General features: G+C 41.0%; 2 protein-coding genes across 4 annotated transcripts in view; one reads left to right on the top strand and one right to left on the bottom strand.

Annotated features, from left to right (window-relative positions):
• Positions 1–3,047: 3,047 nt before the first annotated feature.
• LOC120223196 (translation initiation factor IF-2-like) lies at positions 3,048–21,262 on the bottom strand. Its single transcript, XM_039221231.1, has 3 exons — positions 20,656–21,262; positions 9,899–10,072; positions 3,048–3,088 (listed from the first exon to the last, which is right to left on the bottom strand). The coding sequence occupies exons 1-2, from the start codon at positions 21,260–21,262 to the stop codon at positions 10,044–10,046; spliced, it is 636 nt and encodes a 211-aa protein (XP_039077162.1). The 3' UTR covers positions 3,048–3,088; positions 9,899–10,043.
• ST3GAL6 (ST3 beta-galactoside alpha-2,3-sialyltransferase 6) overlaps positions 20,499–21,621 on the top strand; it is a 64,015-nt gene continuing 62,892 nt past the window's right edge. For 2 of the 3 annotated variants that reach the window (XM_039221225.1, XM_039221227.1), the window contains exon 1: positions 21,141–21,225. The gene's annotated coding sequence lies outside the window, so the exon portion shown is untranslated. Of the gene's footprint in view, positions 20,763–21,140; positions 21,226–21,621 lie in introns of those variants that run through there. The other variant, XM_039221226.1, reaches the window with a different exon arrangement.

A 21,621-nucleotide genomic window follows, 5' to 3' on the forward strand; every position in this document is an offset into this window, starting at 1 on the left:
TAAAGCATTTATAAAAGCACAAAATTTGGAATGTAATTCCACTTTTATAACTAATAGATATTTGATCTTCTATGAGTGGGACTTTATACACAGATTGGATCATATAGGTCAGAGGTTAAAAGGGCTCGTGGTTTGCCCAGGATTTCTCCAATGTTAGCACTAACATTTTCACATCCTGGGAACTTCTTCACTCTTTGTCAAACCAGGATATTTGGTTACTCTAAGTGATTAGTGACCAATAATGGCTTCACATGTTCTGTTTCCTGAGAGAATAGTAAACTCGTTTTTCCTGAGAGTAGTTGCTGAAGATGAAGAGAAAACTATGATGACATTTACCAAGAAAAGGATTAGGAAGCAGGGAGAAAGGAAGGAGGAAAAGAAAGAAAGCTGAAAAGAAGTGTGTGTGTGTGTCTGTAAGAGTGTGTTTGTGTGAGAGAGAATGTATGTGTGTGTAAAAGAGCATGTGTGTATGAGAGATAGTGTATGTGTTTAAGAGAATGTATGTGTGTGTGTGAGAGAGTATATGCATGTGAGAGTATGTGTGTGTGAGATATAGAATGTATGTGTGAGAGAGAATGTGTGAATGAGAGTGTGTGTTTGTGAGAGAATGTGTATGGGTGAGAGAAAATGTGTGTGTGTGTGCATGTGTGTGTGTGTGTGTGTGTGTGTGTTTAAGGGAGGACCTAAAGCAATCTTGACCTAATGCAGTCATTTGCAATCCTCCAGGTTTTATTTGGCAATGTCTGAAGATACTTTTGGTTTCAGAGTTGACATCTACTGGAATCTAGTGAGTAGAGGGCAAGGATGCTGCTAAACAGCCTGCAATGCATTGGACCACCCTCCACAACAAAGAATTCTCCAGTCTCACATGTCAATAGTGATCAGAAAAGCATATAGGGGGAGGGTTGGGGGTGCAGCCTTCCTGCCTGGTTTTCAAGTGTCTAAAATGGTAGTGCTAGCATATAAATAGAGTGCTAGAAGAATATGAGCAGAAAGCAGGAAACAGATGTCAATTTCTTTTATTCAGATGCCCAGGTTTAGGATAAAATGCTTGACTATGAAAATAACAATGCTTTTCTCCAAGGTTTTCTGATGTTAGGAAAAGGAGTATCTCACTTTGCTCAGAATCTATAAAAGGTAGTGCCAAATTGGAATTAAATCAGTAATTAGGAGAGGTTAAGTTGATCTTATGAAGTGTTAGAACCAGCTCATTCATTCCCTCAATAAATATAATATTCTTTCACACCAGGATTCTTGAGGAAACTTGAGACCCAAAGATAAACATGATACACTGAGGAGACCAAAAAAATATAATTAAGATGAGCATCATTCCATCCGCACACAAGAAAGGGGGCTTCTGCTGGAAGAAAGTATCTCAGAAGAGGTAAAATTTTACTTGGGCCTTAAAAAATAAGTAGTAAATAGGAGTAAATAATCCACCAGAGAAGGCAAGAAAAAGACAATCCAGACCAAGTACAAATCACTTGGGGTTTAAAGAAATGTGTACCTAGGTCTTTGAACACTCATCTTCGTAGCAAGCAGACTTTGTGGAGAAAAAAAGAAAAGAGATTGTGTATGTGAAGTCAAGGAAAAGACTACCAGGATGCCTACAACCCATTCTCTCTAGTCAAACAGCATATACATTCTCCCCATGCCCGTGATTGTCCACTCCCCTCAGGGTCAGCCCACATGTCCCTCCCTCTTCTTCAAGGTCTTCTTTAAGGTCCCTCGATACACCCCTCAGGGCAAAGAGATGCTTCTGCCCCTGCACTATGCACAGTTTATACCATTTAATGCTCATTTACCCATTTGTTGTAGTGACTACATTTCCTGAGTATAAATCTTATAATTGCCTATCTATATCCTGAACTTTAAAAAAACAATTTATCTTTTAAGTCTATTTATGTTGGGAGAAACAGAGAGCATATGAGCAGGGAAGGGGCAGAGAGAGAGGGAGAGAATGCCAAGCAGCCTCTGCGCTGTCAGCATAGGGCCCTACGTGGGGCTTGAACTCATGTACCATGAGATCATGACCTGAAAGAGTCATATATTAAACCAACTGAGCCACCCAGGCACCTCAACGTGGTGAACTTTTTAAAGAGATGGACCAAATCCATATGGCTTGGTTCCCTCAAGGACTAGATTACCACAGTCCTTGGCAATCATATGTACAGAATAAATGTTGGTGAAATAATATTATTAAAATAAAATACTGTTGGATGTGAACAAAATTGAAAAGGAAACAAGTATGAAACATTTAATTTAGTGCTCTGTTAAAGGTTATTTTTTGGCAGGGAAAGAAAGCATTCTTCTAAACTTGTGATTAGTAAATATTATGTATTTCATACATGGCACATCTTGGACACTCAATAAATATTTTTTAATAAATAAAACATCAAATAAGATATTCAAAATTGAGTTGATGTTAATGGTTAAATTTCTTCCAATGGGTCATGTCACTTTTTAAATCAGCATTCTATCCCTGTGCTGCTTCTTTCAATGCATAAAAGGAATAGTCAATTGCCCTGATACATTCTCACATGCCCCCAAAAGTATGACTATGTTTGTACAGAGCTGCATTCTTTTGAGATTGGTGGATGGAGTTCACACTGGCTGACACATGACCGCATTCAATGGAAGCTTTGTAGTGGGCAGAGGTGGGTGGGGTGTGGGAGTCAGTCCTCTGAGAAAAACATGAGCCAATATATTGGACCTAACTTGGGCTTTTTGTTGCTGGCTAAGCCTTCAATAGGTTTAACCAGAGTTATCAGTAGATAAGAATTTTAGAATCATGAAAACTTCAAGCTAAAAAGAAGCTCACAATATCATTTTGTTTAATCCCCTGACTCCTGGACATAATGTCGCATCATTCTTGTTTTATTTATTTACATATTTATTTATTGATGAAGCACTTAGTGTTCAAATAACTTTCCCAAAGTCACTTTCAAAAAATGAGCTTTACTTGCGGCCCCTGGGCGGCTCATGCGGTTAAGCGTCTGGTCTTGATCTCGGCTCAGGTCTTGGTCTTAGGGTCATGAGTTCAGGACCTGAGTTGGGCCCTGCATTGGCTCCATGTTGGTTGTGAACCCTATTTAAAAAAAAAAAAATGAAAGTGAGCTTTACTAAAAAATATGAAAATTTCCCAACTAGCCACTCTCTATGCAAAGTTAAGACTGATACAGTACTTATGCTTTTAATACTTACCATATAAGAAAAACTGAGAAAAAATTTAAATCTTTACATTTATATATTTATTCATTTAAAACAACAAAAATAAGCCCGCAGCATGTTATCATAATGTAAAACTATGAAAAATAATTACCCTTTCTAAATCAAAAGAAAAAAACTGTAATACGAGCAACATTGTTTTATATATTTGCAAATCTCTTTAATATTTAGCTTAACAGGCAACTAGATTCTCATGTGCCCATGCATTCAATCTGTTGCTGTATATTGTTTTGGTTGAAATAAATGAAGAAACTCCAGCCTCATACAGATTAGCAACTGAAAATGAAAGAGGCATTTAATGCCCTTTTCAGATAATTGAGGATATTATTCTCTGCTATTACTCCAAAACTTGATGTTATCAAACTCTGAGAGGAGAGAGTTCACTTTTCTGAGCCTCAGGGCTGTTGTGAGAATTACGTTAGATAATACTTTTAAAGAGCTTAGGACATATGTCTGCTACATATATGTGTGTGTCTGGTTGGATGTATATATATATGTGTGTGTGTGTTTATATATATATATATATATACATACATATATATATATATCATTTACATCATATGGCTTACAAGGTATTTATTTAAGATAGAGCTTAAAATGATTAAATCATTCCCACAAAGGAATTTCCATCATCTTATATATATTTGGAGCTAACTAGAGCTTATAAATGGAGGTGGTTTCTCATACATCTACAAATAACATACACACACACACACACACACACACACACATATATATGTGTATGTATAAATGTATACATACACACATACACATGAGGAGTTATTGAAATATAAGATGGGAAAAAAGACCCTCAAAACATGAGTTAAGACACATATGGATTCAACTGATCATTTTAGATTCCATATTGCAACTTTTCTTTATTTTTCTTTCTTGGTCCAGAATTCTTGTTCAGACTTACTTGTTCTTTTACAAGTTATTTTATATACATATAAAAGAACCAAACTGCAAAGTATAAGGACTGCTCTCTTTTCAGAACTAGCCCTTAAGCACTGACTAAATGCAAAAACTTAAATGTTCTTGGCATTAATAGGGTAGTGTGTGTTTTATATATATGTATGTATATATATATATATGCACTTATATATATTTATAAATAAACATATGTATAAAATATAAAGACACACACAGACATCCCAGTTATAAAAAGTGGTCTCTTTGATTTGAACTGAGATATGTTGTTTAAAAAGCTTTGGCTGTTAAAGTTTACCTGCTTTCACAATACAAAGACTATCTGAGCCTCCAGTAGGTTAGATGATCAGATAACTGATCACAAGCCAAAACTGGATGGCTAGAGAATGACCATTTATTGCAGCTACTGGCTCAGAGAAGAGTGCCTGGCCTGTAACAGATTAAGAAAACTCTAAGAGCAAAGGTATCTTGTTCCAGGAGCCAGCTAGTACTGAACACGGCAGGAATCTGGACTCAGGCCTGGCTGACCCCAAAGCCACGGTCATCTTATTCTTGCTCCTTATGTCTCTGGAAGGCAGGAGGCAGTATGTGAGTGGCACCTTCTTACATGTTGTCCTGCTCCCAGTCTTTATTTCACAAAGTACAGAATCTGAACCCCATTCATTCCCCTTCACACTGCAATCATGACAACCGAATTTGTAACTTGGCCACAACTACAGGAGGAAGGTAGGGAAGGTAGGAAATTCCTCCAACAGGAATTTCCATCATCTTATATACATTTGAAACTAACTGGAGCTTAGAAAGCCAGGCATCTTTTCATACATCTACAAATAACATTGACCCTGGTAAAGAATTTTCTGAAAGTGATTCTTCTGGGGTCCATCCCAAAGTAAGTGGTTTTGTTGGGTCGAGTGTTGGTTTCTGGGATGTTAGTTTAGGACGGGATGTACAGTTTTACAGTTAAGGGGTTGGGGGCAGACATCACTGCCTTCCTTCCTCCCTCCTCAGGCCCATCAGACTAGTGGTTGCTGGGAGCACTTTTCAGTCTGTATGGACTGTAGAAGGGGCTCTGAGTCTGTCCATGATTTCCCAGTATTGATCTCCCTCTGATACACTGGGCCCAACTACTCCTTAACTTTCCCAGGGGTTTTCCTTTTTTTTTTTTTTCATTTGATTTACCCAAGGGCTAGGCTTGGATCTTAGGGTGGGAAAGACTTTAAACAATTTGCATTTGAAAAGAGGAAGTGGAAAGAAGAAAAGAAAAACCCGGAGAGACAAAGCCAGCTGTTTCCTACAAAGCTTTGACAGCTTGCACAGCTGTTCACTGTCCTTTTGCCCCCTGTGGAAACTGGCTTCCACCCCAGCTCTTACTGCTGTTTTCTGTCTCCCCGACCTATCCCGACAGCTGGAAACTTGCCCCGTCACTTCTCTTAGAAGGTAAGCTTCTGAGCTGCATTATGTGACAAGTCGGTCAGCTCTTCACTGTTGCCTCTGCAGCTGTGGTTTTCCTCCAATAACCATGATAGATGACACAATACAAATACTCCCTCCTCCTTCCATCCTCACAGTTACCCAGTGAGGAAGGGTGTGTTATTACCTTCACGTCACAGATGAAGAAAGTGGCACTTACGCCATGGGTCCAAGTCATCTGACTCCAAGGCCTGTTCTCTAAACCAAGGATTCCAAAATGTCTCCCTATCAGTTGCAGGCTTGTTAAAAACAGAAGTCCAGGCGGCCAACTCAGAGATTTTGATTGAGCATATGTGGAGAGGGGCCCCAATCTATTTTTAAGAGGCGTCTGTGGTGAAGGCAGGATTTAAATCCTCACAGTGCTGCTCTACATCTTCATAGACCCTGCTAGGCACAACTCTGGTACATTTCTCAACTCTGATTAATCACTCCTTCCTCTGCGTTCTCAGAGCACTCTGTTCTCACTGCTAGTACAGCAGGAAACAAACACACTGGGTTAAAATTAGCTGGTGCTATGTCTGTCTCGGTGACGAGTTGGGAAGTTACTTGATTTCCAGGATCCTGTTTCTCGTTCACTTCCTCTTCCTGGATTGCTTCATCCATTGATCTTTACACAGCTTGGTTCTCCTTACTATTTGGGCCTCCACTTAAAAGTTTCCTCCTCAGAGAAATGCTTCCTGAGGACCTGCAGAATTAATTAAGAAGCCCATCACTCATTCACTGTCATATCACCTGATTTCATGATGTAGCATAAAGTATAGGGCTTCCCACATTAGATGCTTAATTAGGACCTGGTTATCCAAAGGCAGATTGAGCACATTCTTAGGGTGCCAGAAAAACAGAGGTACCAAACATTTTAAAAACATGTTGGCATATATATTTTTAATTTTTAAGTGTTTATTTATTTTTGAGAGACAGTGTGAGTGTGGGGGAGAGGCAGAGAGAGAGGGAGAGACAGAATCTGAAGGAGGCTCCAGGCTCTGAGCTGTCAGCACAGAGCCCAAGGCAGGATTTGTACTCACGAACTGCGAGACCATGACCTGAGCTGAAGTCAGATGCTTAACTGACTGAATCACCCAGGTGACCCCTTTAAAAAAATTTTTTTTTAAACTATAGAAGTCATGTGAAAACAAAATTAGGATCTTGAAGGCCTCCCTTCCATTTACATTATGACCAAGCATTATTTTTATAAGCATTATATATTGAGAAGGGGCTTTGAAACATTTGGGGGCTTTGAGTCTCTGAAGCTTTTAATCTGGCATTAGTATATGTCTAGTAACATCTTTGCTTTCTAAAAACATTTTGAGAACAAATTGGGCAGGTATTATTACCTAGTCCCATCTTGAAGTGGTAAAAAAACAAATAAATAAAAAGCACAATAAAGAGGAGACGGCTTCAGATTTCACAGGCTAAGGGCTGAAGAAGATTTCTCCCCCATCCCCATTTCACACATCAATCACAGGTCCAGCCCGGTCATCTATGCTCCGACCTATCGGCTATAGACTGGACAGTCAAATGAGCCCCCTCCTTGGGTTCTATTAATTAGCTAGAGCAGCTCATGGAATTCGGAGAAACATTTTACTTACTAGATTATGAGCTTATTAAAAAAGAATATAATTCAGGGACAGAGAGATGTGATGAGGGAGCATGAGGCAAGCTGAGGGCAAAGTGCAGGCTAACAGCACCCCCAACCCCAGGTGGGACATATATGATATTTCTTGGACAACCCAAGCTACCCAAGAAGAGGAGAGGACAAGAAAACAAATGGTCAAAATGATAAGAGTCTCTACCAGTTTGCCAGAAAAAGGCAATCCCATCATGGCCTAAAATCCAGGAACTCCCTACTGTCTTCATGTTAATGCTTTACTAGGGGGAAAACCTTAGCTTGACATTAGCTAGGCCTCCAGTAAGTCTTTAGCTTGTGAAAATCTCTTTGGAAACTCCCTCTCGCCCAACTCCATAGATCGGTCACCCCCCACACTTACAGTGCAGCTCTTTCTGCCCAAGGGTCTGTCCCCACGCTTCAGTAAAATCACCTTTTTGCACCAAAGACACCTCCACGAATTCATTCATGACCATGGGCTCCAGACCCCACAAATCCCCATCATCCCAAAATGTTATCAGATGCATAGGGCAGAGTATGGGGGAAGGGAGTGAAGCTTCCAAGTCCAAATATACCGCCCTCCCCAAATCTCCACAGTGTTCACCAACCTGGAAGGTCTCTCTCAACCCCATCCTTTGGGAATTTATGGAGACTTCCTCCATAGGCACAATTGAGTAAATCATTGGCCATTGGTAACTGAACTCAATTTCCAGCCCCTCCCCCCTTCTCAGAGGTCTGGGAGTGGGACTGAAAATTCCAACCCTCTAATCACTTGGTTGGTTTCCCTGGCAACCAGCCCCCTCCTCAGGTTCAGTCCTAAAGTTACCTCATTAATATAACAAAAGACACCTTTGTCACTCTCAACACTTAGGAAATTCCAAGGGCTTTAGGAGCTCAGTTCCAAAAATGGGACTCAGACCCAATACATACAAGTATTCCCACTTTTTGAAAGTTTGAGTTAGGGCACTTCACTTTTACGAAAGAGCTACATACCTTAGTAGCTGTTTTCGCTAACAGAACACAATCTGAAGAGGACTTTCAATTTCATAAAAATGAAAATAGCATACAGTGTTTGTTTTGCAGGGAGCCAATACAGAGGCAGAATATACTGAGCAGTGAGAGGGGCACCTCCCAGTTCCTTCCCCCGGAACCACATTCAGCCTCTCAGCATGAAACCACCACAGCTTTGAACAGTGTCTGTGAGCATCTGTGCTTTGTTGAAATTTATTTTGTGCTCCTGCTAACACGATATGTCCTAAGGTATCTGAAAAGCCTAAGAGAGGTTATTTTTGGGGTCTAGGGATGGTCAAAAATTTTTTCTATATAAATTTCGGCTCATGAAAGCTTTCATAGAAGTACTCTACCTTCAGACACTGGGGGAAACCTGCATTTCTTAGAAATTACAATACTACACCAGTCAGCGAGGGCCCAAATGCCAAAGCATCTATAATATAGAAAATAAGAAAATATGATTTATGTACTTTAATCCTGTAAACTCTACAAAGGTGATGGAAACACAGCTGCAGAATTGTGGAAACCACTGCCTTCTAACTGGAAAAGGGTCTGTGAGAAGTGGGAACACTGGTCTTTTCATTGACTCAGACATTGTAATTAAAGTTTGACTTGACCGACATTCTTCCCTAGACTCGGGGAGGACACATCACATTTTCTCACACTGTCCAGTTTTTAAAGAAAGGATTCTTACAAATATGTTGTTCTTTATTGATATTCTCAATAAACTTTGGCAAGGATGTGGCTCAGAATGAAACTACTTCTATTCAGATGTAAAGGCAGATGTAGGTCCTGTAAAACCCATAGAGAGAAGCAACATGAGAAGAGAAAAGCATATCAGTGTGATCTCTGAGGCGTTGTCCCTCTCCAGAACCTAAAATGGGCAGCAAGCTGTTTCAACTCATGAGGATGAGATAGAGGGGGCAGAAGAGAAAAGGAAGTGAGGAGCCTAAGAAGATTATAAGGGTATTAAGGGGGTGTGGTCCAAAAAGGACGTTTAGCAGAAATCAGGGACAGCTCTCTCTTCCACACAGGGGAAGAACATTTATTAACTAAGTTTTTCCTGCAGCTTCTATTAATTGGTTATTAATATTTTCCTGCCTATCTCTCAGTTCAATTTTTGTAATAGATGAATTGGTTTATCAATATATAGTGAGTTTAGTGCAGTGCTTACAAATATGGGTATCACAGAATTATAGCTATTTTAGGAATTAGAAAATTAACCTTTTGCCTATGCAGGAATTAATTCTGGAAGAGAGTTAGTTAATGGAGGCAACCTATTCCATTAGCAGACACCCTGTAGTGTTTACTGTAATTGGCTGGGTAGGTACACAACACAATAATGATATGAGTTGATCCAAAAGATAAAGCTGAGGACACTCAGAGAATAAAAATGAACCCAAAGTGTGTCTAACAGAATCTCCTACCTGAAAATCAGGTCAGAAATCTTCATTCAAAATTCCTTCTCAAAGCCAGTATTTTGATAACACCAATAGACAGTCTGTGCTTATTTTCTGCTGGGAACCTGGATTGTCAAGGTTCTATAGTGCTAGTTGTATATGCAGGGCACTTTCTGGACAGTAAGAAGGGAAAATGTGACTGGCTTTAACACTGAGTATATTTGAATATATTACAGATATATAATGAATGACATACTATATGACGACTTCAGGGTCAGTTAATTAAGCAGCTCATCTAGCTCATCAAGGATCCAAACCCTTTCTCTCTTCTTGCTTCGACTTCCTCAGATGTTAGCTTTGTCCTCAGATGTGGACAAAAATGGACGCCACATCTCCAGGTATCACCTCTTCACACAACGATGTCTCATACCTGGAACAGAGGAAGAGAGTACTTACTTCCCTCATTTATCTTTTGAAGAGATGAAGACTCTTCCAAAGGCCTTTCTTTCCTATCTCATTAGCAAGAATTGAGTAGCATATGCTTTTCCGACCTAAGTAATGACAAAGGCAGTGGTTACCATGCTTGGCTCAGGCCAACCCTGGTTGACTCCCTTAGAGCTGGGCAGAAGCCCGGCCTCCCTTAAAGTTTATGGTCCACTGATTTCTGAAAATACTTGCGTTTCTATTGACAAGGAGAAAGAAGAAAATGGGTGTACGACACACCACCCCATAAAGAAGGCAGTGTATTTGGACAGTTAGTGGTGCATGGAGAAGAGATTATGTCATCCTCAAAAAAATTTTTTTAAAAAGGAACTCCTTATTATTCACAAGTCCTTTCACATATTGAGATCAATGCTTTTGCCATTTCCACTTGGACTTGGATATTTTTTCTGGATAGAAGTAAAATAAGCCTCATCTCTTTTGCTTTGCCAACAGCCCAAGCATGGTATTGAAATACAGTTCTCATGTAACTCCTAAGCCTTTTCCTCCCCCAGCTAAATTCCTCCTGTCTCCTCAGCCATTCCTCATGGTTTCTAAATCCTTCATTGTGTCTTCTCACTGCACATCCCTCATTTCTACCCAGAAGAAACTGAACTTTCAAGACCTAGCTTTGGAAAGCCTTTCCAAGCTCTCTGTGGCCATTATATACTCCGTGCTCTCTATTTTTTGTTCCCTTGCTCTCTGCCTCAAAGCTCCCATTTATGGAACTCTGTATGCCAGCCAATGTGCCAAAGGTGTTACTTAGAATCTCACCAAATCATCGTCATAGCCCTATGGGACTGTTCTAATTCTATATTAATTTCCTAAGTGACAAAATTGAGGCACAGAGAAATTAAGTAGTTTGCTTACATCACACAGTGTATGAATGGTGAGGCCGGGATTCAAAATCAGATGATTAGACTTCTGAGTCCTGTCTCATAAGCATCACAGTCTACAGCCTCAGTTACTCTTATCTGTATCTCCAGAGTGCTCCTTGCCCAGTGCCCGACACATGGTGAACACAAATATTTGGTGAATGAATGAGTGATCTGTGGTCCTTTTCTTGCATATAACACCATTTATTAATTTATTCCTGAAAATACAATTCCCCACATTGAAAACACTACCACAAGGGGCTTTGACCAGAAGAACTAAATGGCATATGTGGGAAGTCAAACGATGCCCCCCCAAAAGATGTATATTTCATAATCCTGTAAAACTGTGAATAAGCTGCTTTAAATGGCAAAAGAAACTTTACAGACATGATTATATTAAGTGTCTTCAGGTGGGGAGATTATCCAGGTGGGTTCAGTGTCACGAGGTCCCTAGAAGAGGGAGGCAGGAGGGTCAGAGTAGAGAGACCTGTTGAGAGAAGCAGAGTCACAAAGAAATGTGAGGATGGTACACTGCAGGCCCCAGAAATGGTAGAAGAGCCGTAAGCCAAGGAGCACGAGTGGCCTCTAGAAGCTGGAAAAGGCAAGGAAACGAATCCTCCTCCCCACCCCCACCACCTCTCTAGAAGGAACCCAGCCTTGATGATTGATGTTGATTACAGACTTTTGATCTCCAGAACTGTAGGAAAATTAAGTTGTGTCATTTTAAGCCAATAAAGTGTATTTTGTAGTAACAAACTTTAGCAGCAGGGGTAAGTAATACAGCATAGATACTTTTCTTGATGTGGTTACGATGTTTCTGTTAATAACAGCATATTGGTGTAGTCCTCTTGATATTAGGCACATTGTATTTTTGGACTGTAGGTAGATTGATAGATTCTCTCCACTTTCATTTTCTCCTTTAAAGCATCTTAGCTATCTATCTCTGTCCCTTCATGTTACCAGGCCTTCTGGGTTGTCACCACTATCCTAGTAACCGTTTGCTTTTATTGATGCTGCCTTAGAGGTTTGTCTCTCAAGAGGCTCATTCACAGGAAATAACATAGTCCCCTACATACTTAGTGCTGCCTTCTATTCACAGAATCTAATATTACACTACTTGTTTGGACATAATTTTTTTAACCAAATTTCTAAAACATCTGTTTATGGGAGAGGAAAAAAAGAGTTATTTCAAGTCAAATCATGAACTATCTCAATTTCAGAGTGTTTCAAATATGGAAAATCAGTGATAGAAGGAAGTTTCTGATTTCAAGTTAATCATTGCATTTAGGATATGAAATATTTATTATTTTTCCTAGTTTTGCCTACCTACATTTTCATTTTATAAAATAACTTATGCCTTGTCATTCCTCCTATGAAACAGAGATATCTGCTTCACAGTCTTTTAATAATGAGTTCAACTTGGGAAGTTGGTATATTTAAGTTCTTAAACAATGTTTCTTAGTATGTGATTCCTGGATTGGCAGCATCAGCAACTTCTGGGAGCCTGTTAGAAATAAAAATCCTTGAGCCATATGCTAGTTCTACAGAAACCCTGGGCTGGTGCCCAATAACCTGAATTAGGACTTGGAGCTACACCAAGTAATTGTCATGAGCATGTTAGATATCTAAAGATCCTTTTTGGAAAAGCCACATCTCAGTGGATAAGAATCCTTGGATAGAAATTTTCTTCTGGCAAATTTAGAGTACATGCTTCCTTTATTTTAAGCAAAGGTAACGCTAGGTAAGGAAAATCCCTAAGGAAAAAAAATAAACAAGAAAGATTATTTTCTGCATAAAGCAAATCAGAAATGTCACCTTTCAAGATGCTCTCAGAAAGTTGTCTTCTCTAGTTTCTTCCGTACTCTGTTTGTGTCTAACAGTTATAGTACCCTGATAAATAGTGTCTGTGTCTGCAAGTCTGCAAGCATCATCAAGGAGAGGAATCTGTCTGTTCACCACTGTTTTCCTAGAACCTCGCCAGTGCAGGAAGGAGACACAGAGAACCTCAGTAAGCATCTGTAGTCTGAATACCTGTTCCTGTGGTATGACTTCTCAAGGCAGGAGCTCTAATGTCTAAAATTCTGCATATCCAATGCCTCAAATGCTCCTGTACTGGGTATTTGGTGGGTTCTCAATAAACATAAAAATGAATGAATCAATGTTAAATTATATGTATTTATCAAATTCAATTTCCACTATTAACATGATCATAAAGTTTTGCTGAAAATAAGTAGACATTTGATGCTAGTGTAATTTCTATTGTACTAAGATTTTAACTGCAAAATATTTGACATTAGAGCATTTAGATTGTGTTAGCTACTTCAGAAGAGATGAAGAAAAGCCAGCTGGCAAAAAGGTACAAAATTATTTCACATTAACCTGAATTTTGACCAGAACCTGTTTTTTTACATCTGAACAAAACACACAGTTTATAATAATGACAGATTATTCTACTTAAACAATAAAATGTTATATAATGCTGATAACTGGTTGGGTCTAAGAGCAATATGGTGGTGATTTTATGATAAATCTGTCACTGCAAATTTGCCATGCAATTTTTTTCTAAGTATGTTTCTCATGAAGTAAGTGACATTCATGTCCAAGCTTTCATATTCATGGTTGATCATGAAAGGATAACAGCCCTTGGTTTTCTACGTGGATATACAGAGAATCAAAAATACAGCAATTTTATTTCTTTCTGTAACTGGCTTTGGGAGATAACGTAGTTTACACTGGAATACTGAAGAAAAGAGTCTTTCCCCCACAAAACAAGCATGTTTAATTTGTTTAACCATTACGTAAAGTTAAACACCAATCTTTACTGTTGTCTTGAAAATGCTAATATGTATTGTGTGTAGCTTCAGGTGGGGTTATAACTCACTCAATCTTATTTGTCCAGGAATCTTTTGTTCTTTAAACTCAGATTAACATCTCCCAAAGAAACACAGTTTGGGAAAGGCTACTAAATTCCAAAAACAAGTATCTGATCCATTATGAAATAATATTTGTAAAGAGAAGTAGGAAAGCCCACTGGACCCTGCCTTACACTGTTTTTACTTGTTAGGCCTCTCCCTGGTGGATCTTTATTTTTAAGGACAGTAAAAGAACATAATTTCTACTAAGTAAATATAGAAATGGTAATATAATGGGAAATTTGAAGTTTAGTTTGAAAATTTTAAAAATACATACAAATGGATCACTATTTTATCATAAATCTAGAAACTTGGGAATTAAGTTATAGTCTTCTCTTCAGTTATTTTTTTTCCCCTGTGTATATCAGGGTCAGTTGAGAGATTTCCAAGCAAAAACATTAGATTCCTTTCCCTCTGCCAAATGAATGTATGTGCCAGGGTTTTGGGCCCACCCGACCTAGCTTTGAAACTGTTTTTGTTCCTGTTTTTGTTCTCTTCATACTGTCTCAATAATATTTAACTCCCAGGTTTGTTACAATGAAATGTGATAATGAACAGCAAAGCCCCTCCTTAGTACTGAAAAAAAATGTACTTTCTGTTTCACCTGACCTCTCACATCTGTCTAGGGCTTTCATTCATGTTCACTCAACATGTGCTGCTTTTGTTTTCAAAAGACTGACAGAGGCAGAGAAGGTGGAGTCCAATGCTGTCTTTTGTTCTAGAGGGGTGAGGGTGGGGGGACGCAGGCTGCTCTAGGGAAAAGAAGCCTAAAACAAGTGTGGGAGATCTGCTCAAGACTGGTAAGTAAAAAAGTGAGCTGTGGATCCCTAGGATATCATTACAAGAGAGCTGCTCCAGGTGATGGGGTCTCTGATAGGGTAACTCAGGGAATGAATGTAGGTCTGGGGTAAGTGAAATAAACACTATGCAAGAGGGAAACATAAGTGAATTCAAGACGAGGGGCTCAACAAGATGACGTTTGAAGACTTGCAGGACACCATTACTAAAATATAAGCTCCAGGAAAGCAAACAGTTTTGCCTGTTTTCCCACTGGCAGACTATTCCTAGGACCTCCAACAGTGGCTGGCATATAGCGAGCAGTGTATATTTAATGACTCAATGAGAAGTGTGCTAATGATATGAAGGATGGAAGTTCAGGTAAGATGGAGAGAAAGAAGGAGAGATCAAAGATGATTCTAAGGTTTTAAAAGAGGGAGGGTGATAAGAAAGCTTTATCAGTAACAAAAATGAGTAAGTTGAAAGAAAAACCTGGTCAGGGTAGAAGACTAAACATTTGGCTTTAGATTTGTTGACTGCTTTTTGTGAAATACTTTGCATACAGCAGATGCTGGCAATGTGGAACTGAATGCTCTGCAAGCAGCGGGATGTATAAGACTGAGAATTAAGAAAGCAGTCAGAGGGGTGCCTGGGTGGCTCAGGTCATGATCTCACGGTTTGTGGGTTTGAGCCCCATGTTGGGCTCTGTGCTGACAGCTAGCTCAGAGCCTGGAACCTGTTTCAGATTCTGTGTCTCCCTCTCTCTCTGACCCTCCCCTGCTCACTCTCTCTCTGTCTCTCAGAAATTAAAAAAAAAAAAAACCAAAAACATTAAAAATAAAAAAGTAGTCAGAGCTTGCAATAGAAGACTCCCAAGTCCCTCTATAGAAATGGTAAGTGAATCCTTGAGAGATCTCAGAATAAGTGTGTGTTGGGGGGAAGGGCAGCCCCGAAGGGCAAAGGATATGCACATTGTCTGAAATCATGTACAAATAAACTTATTAATAAGTACAAATTAGACCTAAATTTAAATTCCATCAGTGAAGTCAAGACTCCTCAAAATTTACTAGAATGTAAGCTGCATGGGAACAGGAATTACTATGTTTCCTTCACTTCTCTACACCTGCTTACCTTAGTGCCACATAGTAGACACACATATTTGTTTAATTAATGTATGTTTTATTTTTCTCTTCAGAGTGCTGCTTGCCCTTGTAGTTGCCTATTTTTCTATTAAATTATTGGGGTTTTCCCCCTATGAGCTCTTGGTAAAATAAGAAAATTAACCATTCTCTATGTGTTGCAAATATTTTTACCCAGCTTGTGTTTTTATTTCTCAGTATATCTTGCCACTTAGGTCTACATGTTTATGAAATCAAATGTATGAACCTTTTTTTTTATGCTTCTTATATGCCTAGTCACTGCAAAATAAAAACACGATTCACATAGGCTTTCTTCTTGTTCCATCTATGTGGCTGTAAGGATTTTGTTTTATTTTGTTTTCACCCGATGCTTCTATTTTAGTCTCTACTGATTGGGGGAAAATGTGTTGCATAGAATGTAGAGTTGTTACACAGGCAGGGAATCACTAAGGTAGAGAGTTTGAATTTGTACCTAAACACTGATAAATTTTCATTTCGGGATATTAATCTCCTTTCCCAAACACATAAAAATAACTTTGCATCTTTTAAAAAATTACAAATACTATTTATGTACCTTGTAAAAAGTTGAAGTTATCAGATATATTTAGAATAAAAAGCAAAAACCTTCCTTTACTTTCTCTCTGTGTCCATAATTCCATTCTCTAAATCTCATGCACTCCTTATGGATTCATAATATATACACATATATGAGTGGTGCTTTCTCTGCTTGATATTAATAAACAGCATCTATGATATGCTACATAAACATTCAGTATATAGTTTCTTTTTCTAAATTTTAAGTCTATTTTTATTCTTTTTTTTTTTGCAGTATATAGTTTCTTAATGTAGAGTTTCTAAAGCCAATATACTATAGCTGTTATCACATTAGTGAACTGAATGTATATACACATTTATAATAGCTTTGCATTGGCTGCCTTCATTATTAAGACATACCACAGTCTAATTAGTCACTCTATTCTTGGGCACTATTTTCCTGTTTTTAAACATTATAAGCAATGCTGCTGTGACCATCCCTATTCATATTTTTGTATTTATATGTGATCATTTCTACAGATGGAGTCCTAAAAAATGGAATTGCTGGTTTAAAGGTGACATGCATTCATAGCAGACTGAAGTTTGGGAAATGTAGAGAAGCCTCTGTACCATTCACAGCTCACTATAATGACTCCACCTTGCATTCTGTTTCAGGAGTGCTATTGAAAATAGGTCCGTTGTTGTTGTTGTTCATTTGTTTGTTTAAAGTGTGAATTTCTGAACATGAAAATATAAAGTAGAAAAATATCTATAGTTTCATGTATGCTTTGCCCAGCAGTTCCGCTTTTCAGGATCTATCCAATAAAAACATTCTCATGAAGTGAAATAGCATAAGTTCAGTTCTATAAACCAGCTAAGAGACAAAGGGGTTAGCTAAAGTGTTAATTAGTGGGCTGAATGCTCCCAAGGAAAGTTACCTGTAATACTTTGACAGAATAATCAGTCACATGACTGGAGTAGAAATTAGGAGAGCATCTCCACAGATAGATCGGGAGGATGGGACATCTCTCTCCTCTCTTGGGAGCAGGGCCCACCAGCTAGGACTGTGGTCCAGGCTTCTAACACTTCTCGTAATTAAGAGCTCTGAGTAAGCTGCTCTGAGATGCAGTAGCTTTGCCGACTGAGCCCACCCAACTGCAGGAGGTGCCTTACCATCCCAGGGTTTGTTCTGGGAGCTACTCCGTAAACAGAAGGGTTGCCCTCTTCTGGACCAGGAAAACTAGGAGTCACCCAAGAGATCCTGTGTCTTTTCCCACCCTTCCTCTTTCCTGTTCTTTCCGACTTTGCTTGGCTTGAGGCCAAAGTGTCTTCTAAGAAGGAAAGTAATGGAACTTTAGTTAGGGTTTTGACATTCAAAACCGTAACAACCTTGTAAATTTGATAGCAATCACCACATTGCCTTCTAAAGAGGAAGTTCTACTTCATTGTTCTTTGAATGGTTTCCTTGACACCTTGATGGAACTCATTAAGCTCATTAACTTAGTTTTTGCCAATCTGATTTCTCCTTATTGTCTACATTTTCTTAAACAATCCTATTATAAAAAGATACTAAAATCTTTACACCTGTTTGTGGACTATTTGTATTTCTTCTATGAATTGCTTGCTTATGACCTGTGTCTTGTGTTTAAATGGGTTGTCTTTCCCTCACAGATCCATAGAAATTCTTGATATATTCTGAATATGAACCCTTTTCATAATACTGTAACTGCAATTGTTTTCTGTCCGTCATCTTAATAGAGGTTCCACCATACAGATATTTTATATGTTTGTGTGTTTAAAACATGATGAACCCTAGTTTCCCCCTTCCACCTCCCCTCATTCTCCAGCTTGTGGAAGGAGAGTAAAATACAGTTCCTGGGACTGGGCGGGCTACTAAGAATTCTGAAACCTTGCAGGGACTAGTAGAATAAGAAGACACTGTTGTTTATGAAGTTGCATATAAGCTTTCTGATAGACCCGCATTGCTTTTTCAAGCACTCACAATATGGGGGGCAGGGCTGGGGGCGGAAATCAACACAAAAGTTATTTACATAAGTAAACCCAGAACTGAGATCCTGCTCTGAAATGGAGACACTGCAGAAGTTATGGCACTGCTTAGGAGAACTAAACTGCCTTTTGCTAAAGTAACAGTTTTCCCATGCCGTAGGCAGTCAGAGCTCTAAGTTAGGATTTAGACTGCCTACTCCCTGTTGCTTACTCATTTTGAGATGCACGTGTTCTTTAAATAACTGCTTACAGTGGATAAAACCTCAAGACAGCCAGGAGAGGCTGGCAGAGTCTTCACCTAGAGTGGGAGGCACAATTGTATGTGAAAAAGATTAGTTTGGTCAAAATCGGTCTTTAGCCAGGTTACTGGTTAGAACTGGGCAACCCAAGCCTTGAGAAATGTTGGAAAAAAGAATATTTCTTTTTACTATTAATGTATAAGGGGATATTGTAAAAAAGTGGTCTCTTGTCACTTAATGGGTGTGTCTCTAGTCCTGGGGTTTACCTGAGGTGACTGTTCTGCTGAGGGCACAGCACTTTGAGGAGGTCTCCTCTATATGAAGTAGACAGTCCCACATCAATCCTAGCCCCAAAAGCCTGTTCTTGGGACAGGACATGAGGAACATGAGGATTTGGAAAGCAGGACTTACATGGGAATTGAGGAGGATGTACTAGTTTCTTTAACCTTTCTCTCTATACTGTACTGAATGGCACCCTACGGTAGTGTGGGGAACATAGCTTTTACTTGTCCCTAGGGATGCAGAGGCCATATCCTATGAAACAGTGTGATTTTAATTCAGAGACTGCATCATCCATAGAATCCTAGCAAATGCCCAGCCATGTATGTACACTGCCTAAAAATTCTGGTCTCAGTGGCCATTCATTTGAATCATAGTTCCAATGTAGGCACTATGATGTTGGGCACATTGCTTAACCTCCCAACTCTGTTTCTTCATTTCCAAGATGAGATTATTCTGGCTTGCAGGATGGATGGGAGGAACACAGATGATACATAGGTGGTAACTGACATAGTGGGCAATGACTGGTAGATAATATTCTTATTTCCTGAACTGATGGGTTTTGTGCCAAGAACTATGCCAAGAATTCTTTAGATTATCATCTATTGTAATCCTAACAACCCTTGAAGATAGGTCATCTTATATCACTTTTACAGGAGACAAAAAGGAAGTAAATTGAGGTGAAGCCACTTGCTCAAGGTCAAAAGGCATGACAGGGGAAGGAAGAGGTGGAATTTGACCTAGGTTAGGGTGACCGCTGCCTTCTTGGCCACTACTATAAAGCAGCATAAAGGCCACCTAAGAATAGCAGATGGCTTCTCCCCTGAGCACATGACTTTGCAGATCCCCAAATCCTAAAAAGGACAGAGTGGATGAAGTGTAACACTGGTTTAATTCTGAAGATCATGAACAAGAGAAGGGTAGTATGGAACTCAGGAGAAACTAAAAGAGCAAAGCAACCTCAAGGAAAATTGGCCTAGATGGGCAAATTCCCTAAACATCGTTCACTACTCTGATGTCCCAGGAGCCACCTTTAAAATTACAAAATTTGTGTGGGTTACTTCAAAGGCAATCCGTAGGAAGGGAAAGAGCTAGCAATGTTCTGAACACTTTCCATTTTTTGTTTGTTTTTAGTAAAACTGGGAAAAGAACAAAGGCTGCCTCCTAGAGCTGTTGTTAAACTTAACACAAATGCCAGAAGGTCCATCACATAGGAAGGGCTTTGTTTCAGTGCGGGGACACATTGCCACTTTGAATTATACCCAAGTCTGTGGCTCTTCTCTCTGGGGTCATTTGACGGCGCGTGATTACGATGCTTAGTATGCAAAGGCTGGAGCTATTAATTGAATGTTGCTAGACAATGAATTATTTCACAAACATTGAAATATAAAAAGTATGCGGACATTATTAAGAATGCTTTTCTCAAGAGCGCTACTTTAACAAGAAAGAAAATGCACATCCCATTCTTCTCCCTAAAGTAACATCTCCAAAAGATAAAAAACACTAACACATTCGTCCCTGAAAGGCAGAGCCCGGGAATTCTGGAGCTCTGAACACCCCCTCCCGTTCTGCTAGGGACCGAACCGCCGGCCTCGCCTGGTGTCACAGAAGTCCCCGGTGCGCCAAGCAGATGTGTTTACTCCAGCCGCCCGCCACCCCGGCGGGGAAGGGGAGTACCCTGGCCGCCCCTCACGTTCGTCCCGGCAGCTCTCCAAACAACACCAGGGCGGGATGGGAGTGTCTTCTTGGCTGTGGAACCTGATCCTCCTACCTTGTCCTGAAGCCACCCGCCGCTTCCCCCCGGCCCTCCCGTCGTGGTGATTTTCCGTCCCAGACGCCCGGCCAGGGCGCGCGGCTGGTGTCCGCCCAGCCCGAAAGGTAGGGCTCGGCGGCTTCCCTGCCTCCCTGCTCCGGAGAGCGCGGAGCCCCCACAGCCCCGCTCTGCACTGCACCTTCCTCGGCGAACTCGGGGGCGGCCGTGGTCCCCGCGCATCCGGCGCCAGCAGCCCAACGGGAGCAGCGACCTCAAGGCTCCGGAGGCGCTCAGCGCAGCCGCCTGGGATCCGGACCCCAGCGGGCGGGCGGACTCCGCTCGGCGCCGCGCCTTCCCCGGCTCCCCCTGCCTGACCGGCGGACAAGGAATCGTGCGGGCGCTGCCCTTGGCCCGGGCCACCTTCCTCCGGTTTCCGCCGGCCGCGGGCTCCGGCGGCCCGATGCTGCAGGCGCCGCGGGAGAGGCAGCGGCCGGCTGGAGTGAGAGACGGCGGGCGGCCGGAGAGCCGGGGCCCCCCTGCCGCGGAGCTCCGCACGCCTCTGCGGTCTTCGCGCCTGGGCCTCGGCGGGTAACTCCCTCCCGCCGGCTTCTCTGCGGGTTTGCATTGCCGGGGTTGGGGTGGGGGTGGGGGTGGGGGTGCGAGGAGAACGGGTTCCTGACCCGGATCCGGGCGGCCTGGGGTCTGTGCACCCCGGCGTGTGGGGTGCGGAACCGACAGCCCCTGCACTCTCCCTACAAACCCCAGAGCGCAGCGTGCCCTTGGCCCCCCGGGTTTAGAGGGTGGGGGGCACCCGCCCAGTAGCGGAGCCGCGGGGCGCTTGGCCCCCCAGGGCGGGAGGAGGGGCTGCTGCGAGCCTAGAGGACCTGCTTTGGGACCCTCTTTCCTGTAACCTCAGGAGAGTTTGGGCACTCGAGTGTGACCAGGGTGGGGGCTCTTGGCTTACTGTTTGTTTTGGGGTTTTTG

The sequence above is a fragment of the Hyaena hyaena genome, unplaced genomic scaffold, assembly GCF_003009895.1.
Source record: "Hyaena hyaena isolate Hyena2069 unplaced genomic scaffold, ASM300989v1 scaffold_969, whole genome shotgun sequence".
In the NCBI taxonomy this organism is placed as follows: Eukaryota; Metazoa; Chordata; class Mammalia; order Carnivora; family Hyaenidae; genus Hyaena; species Hyaena hyaena.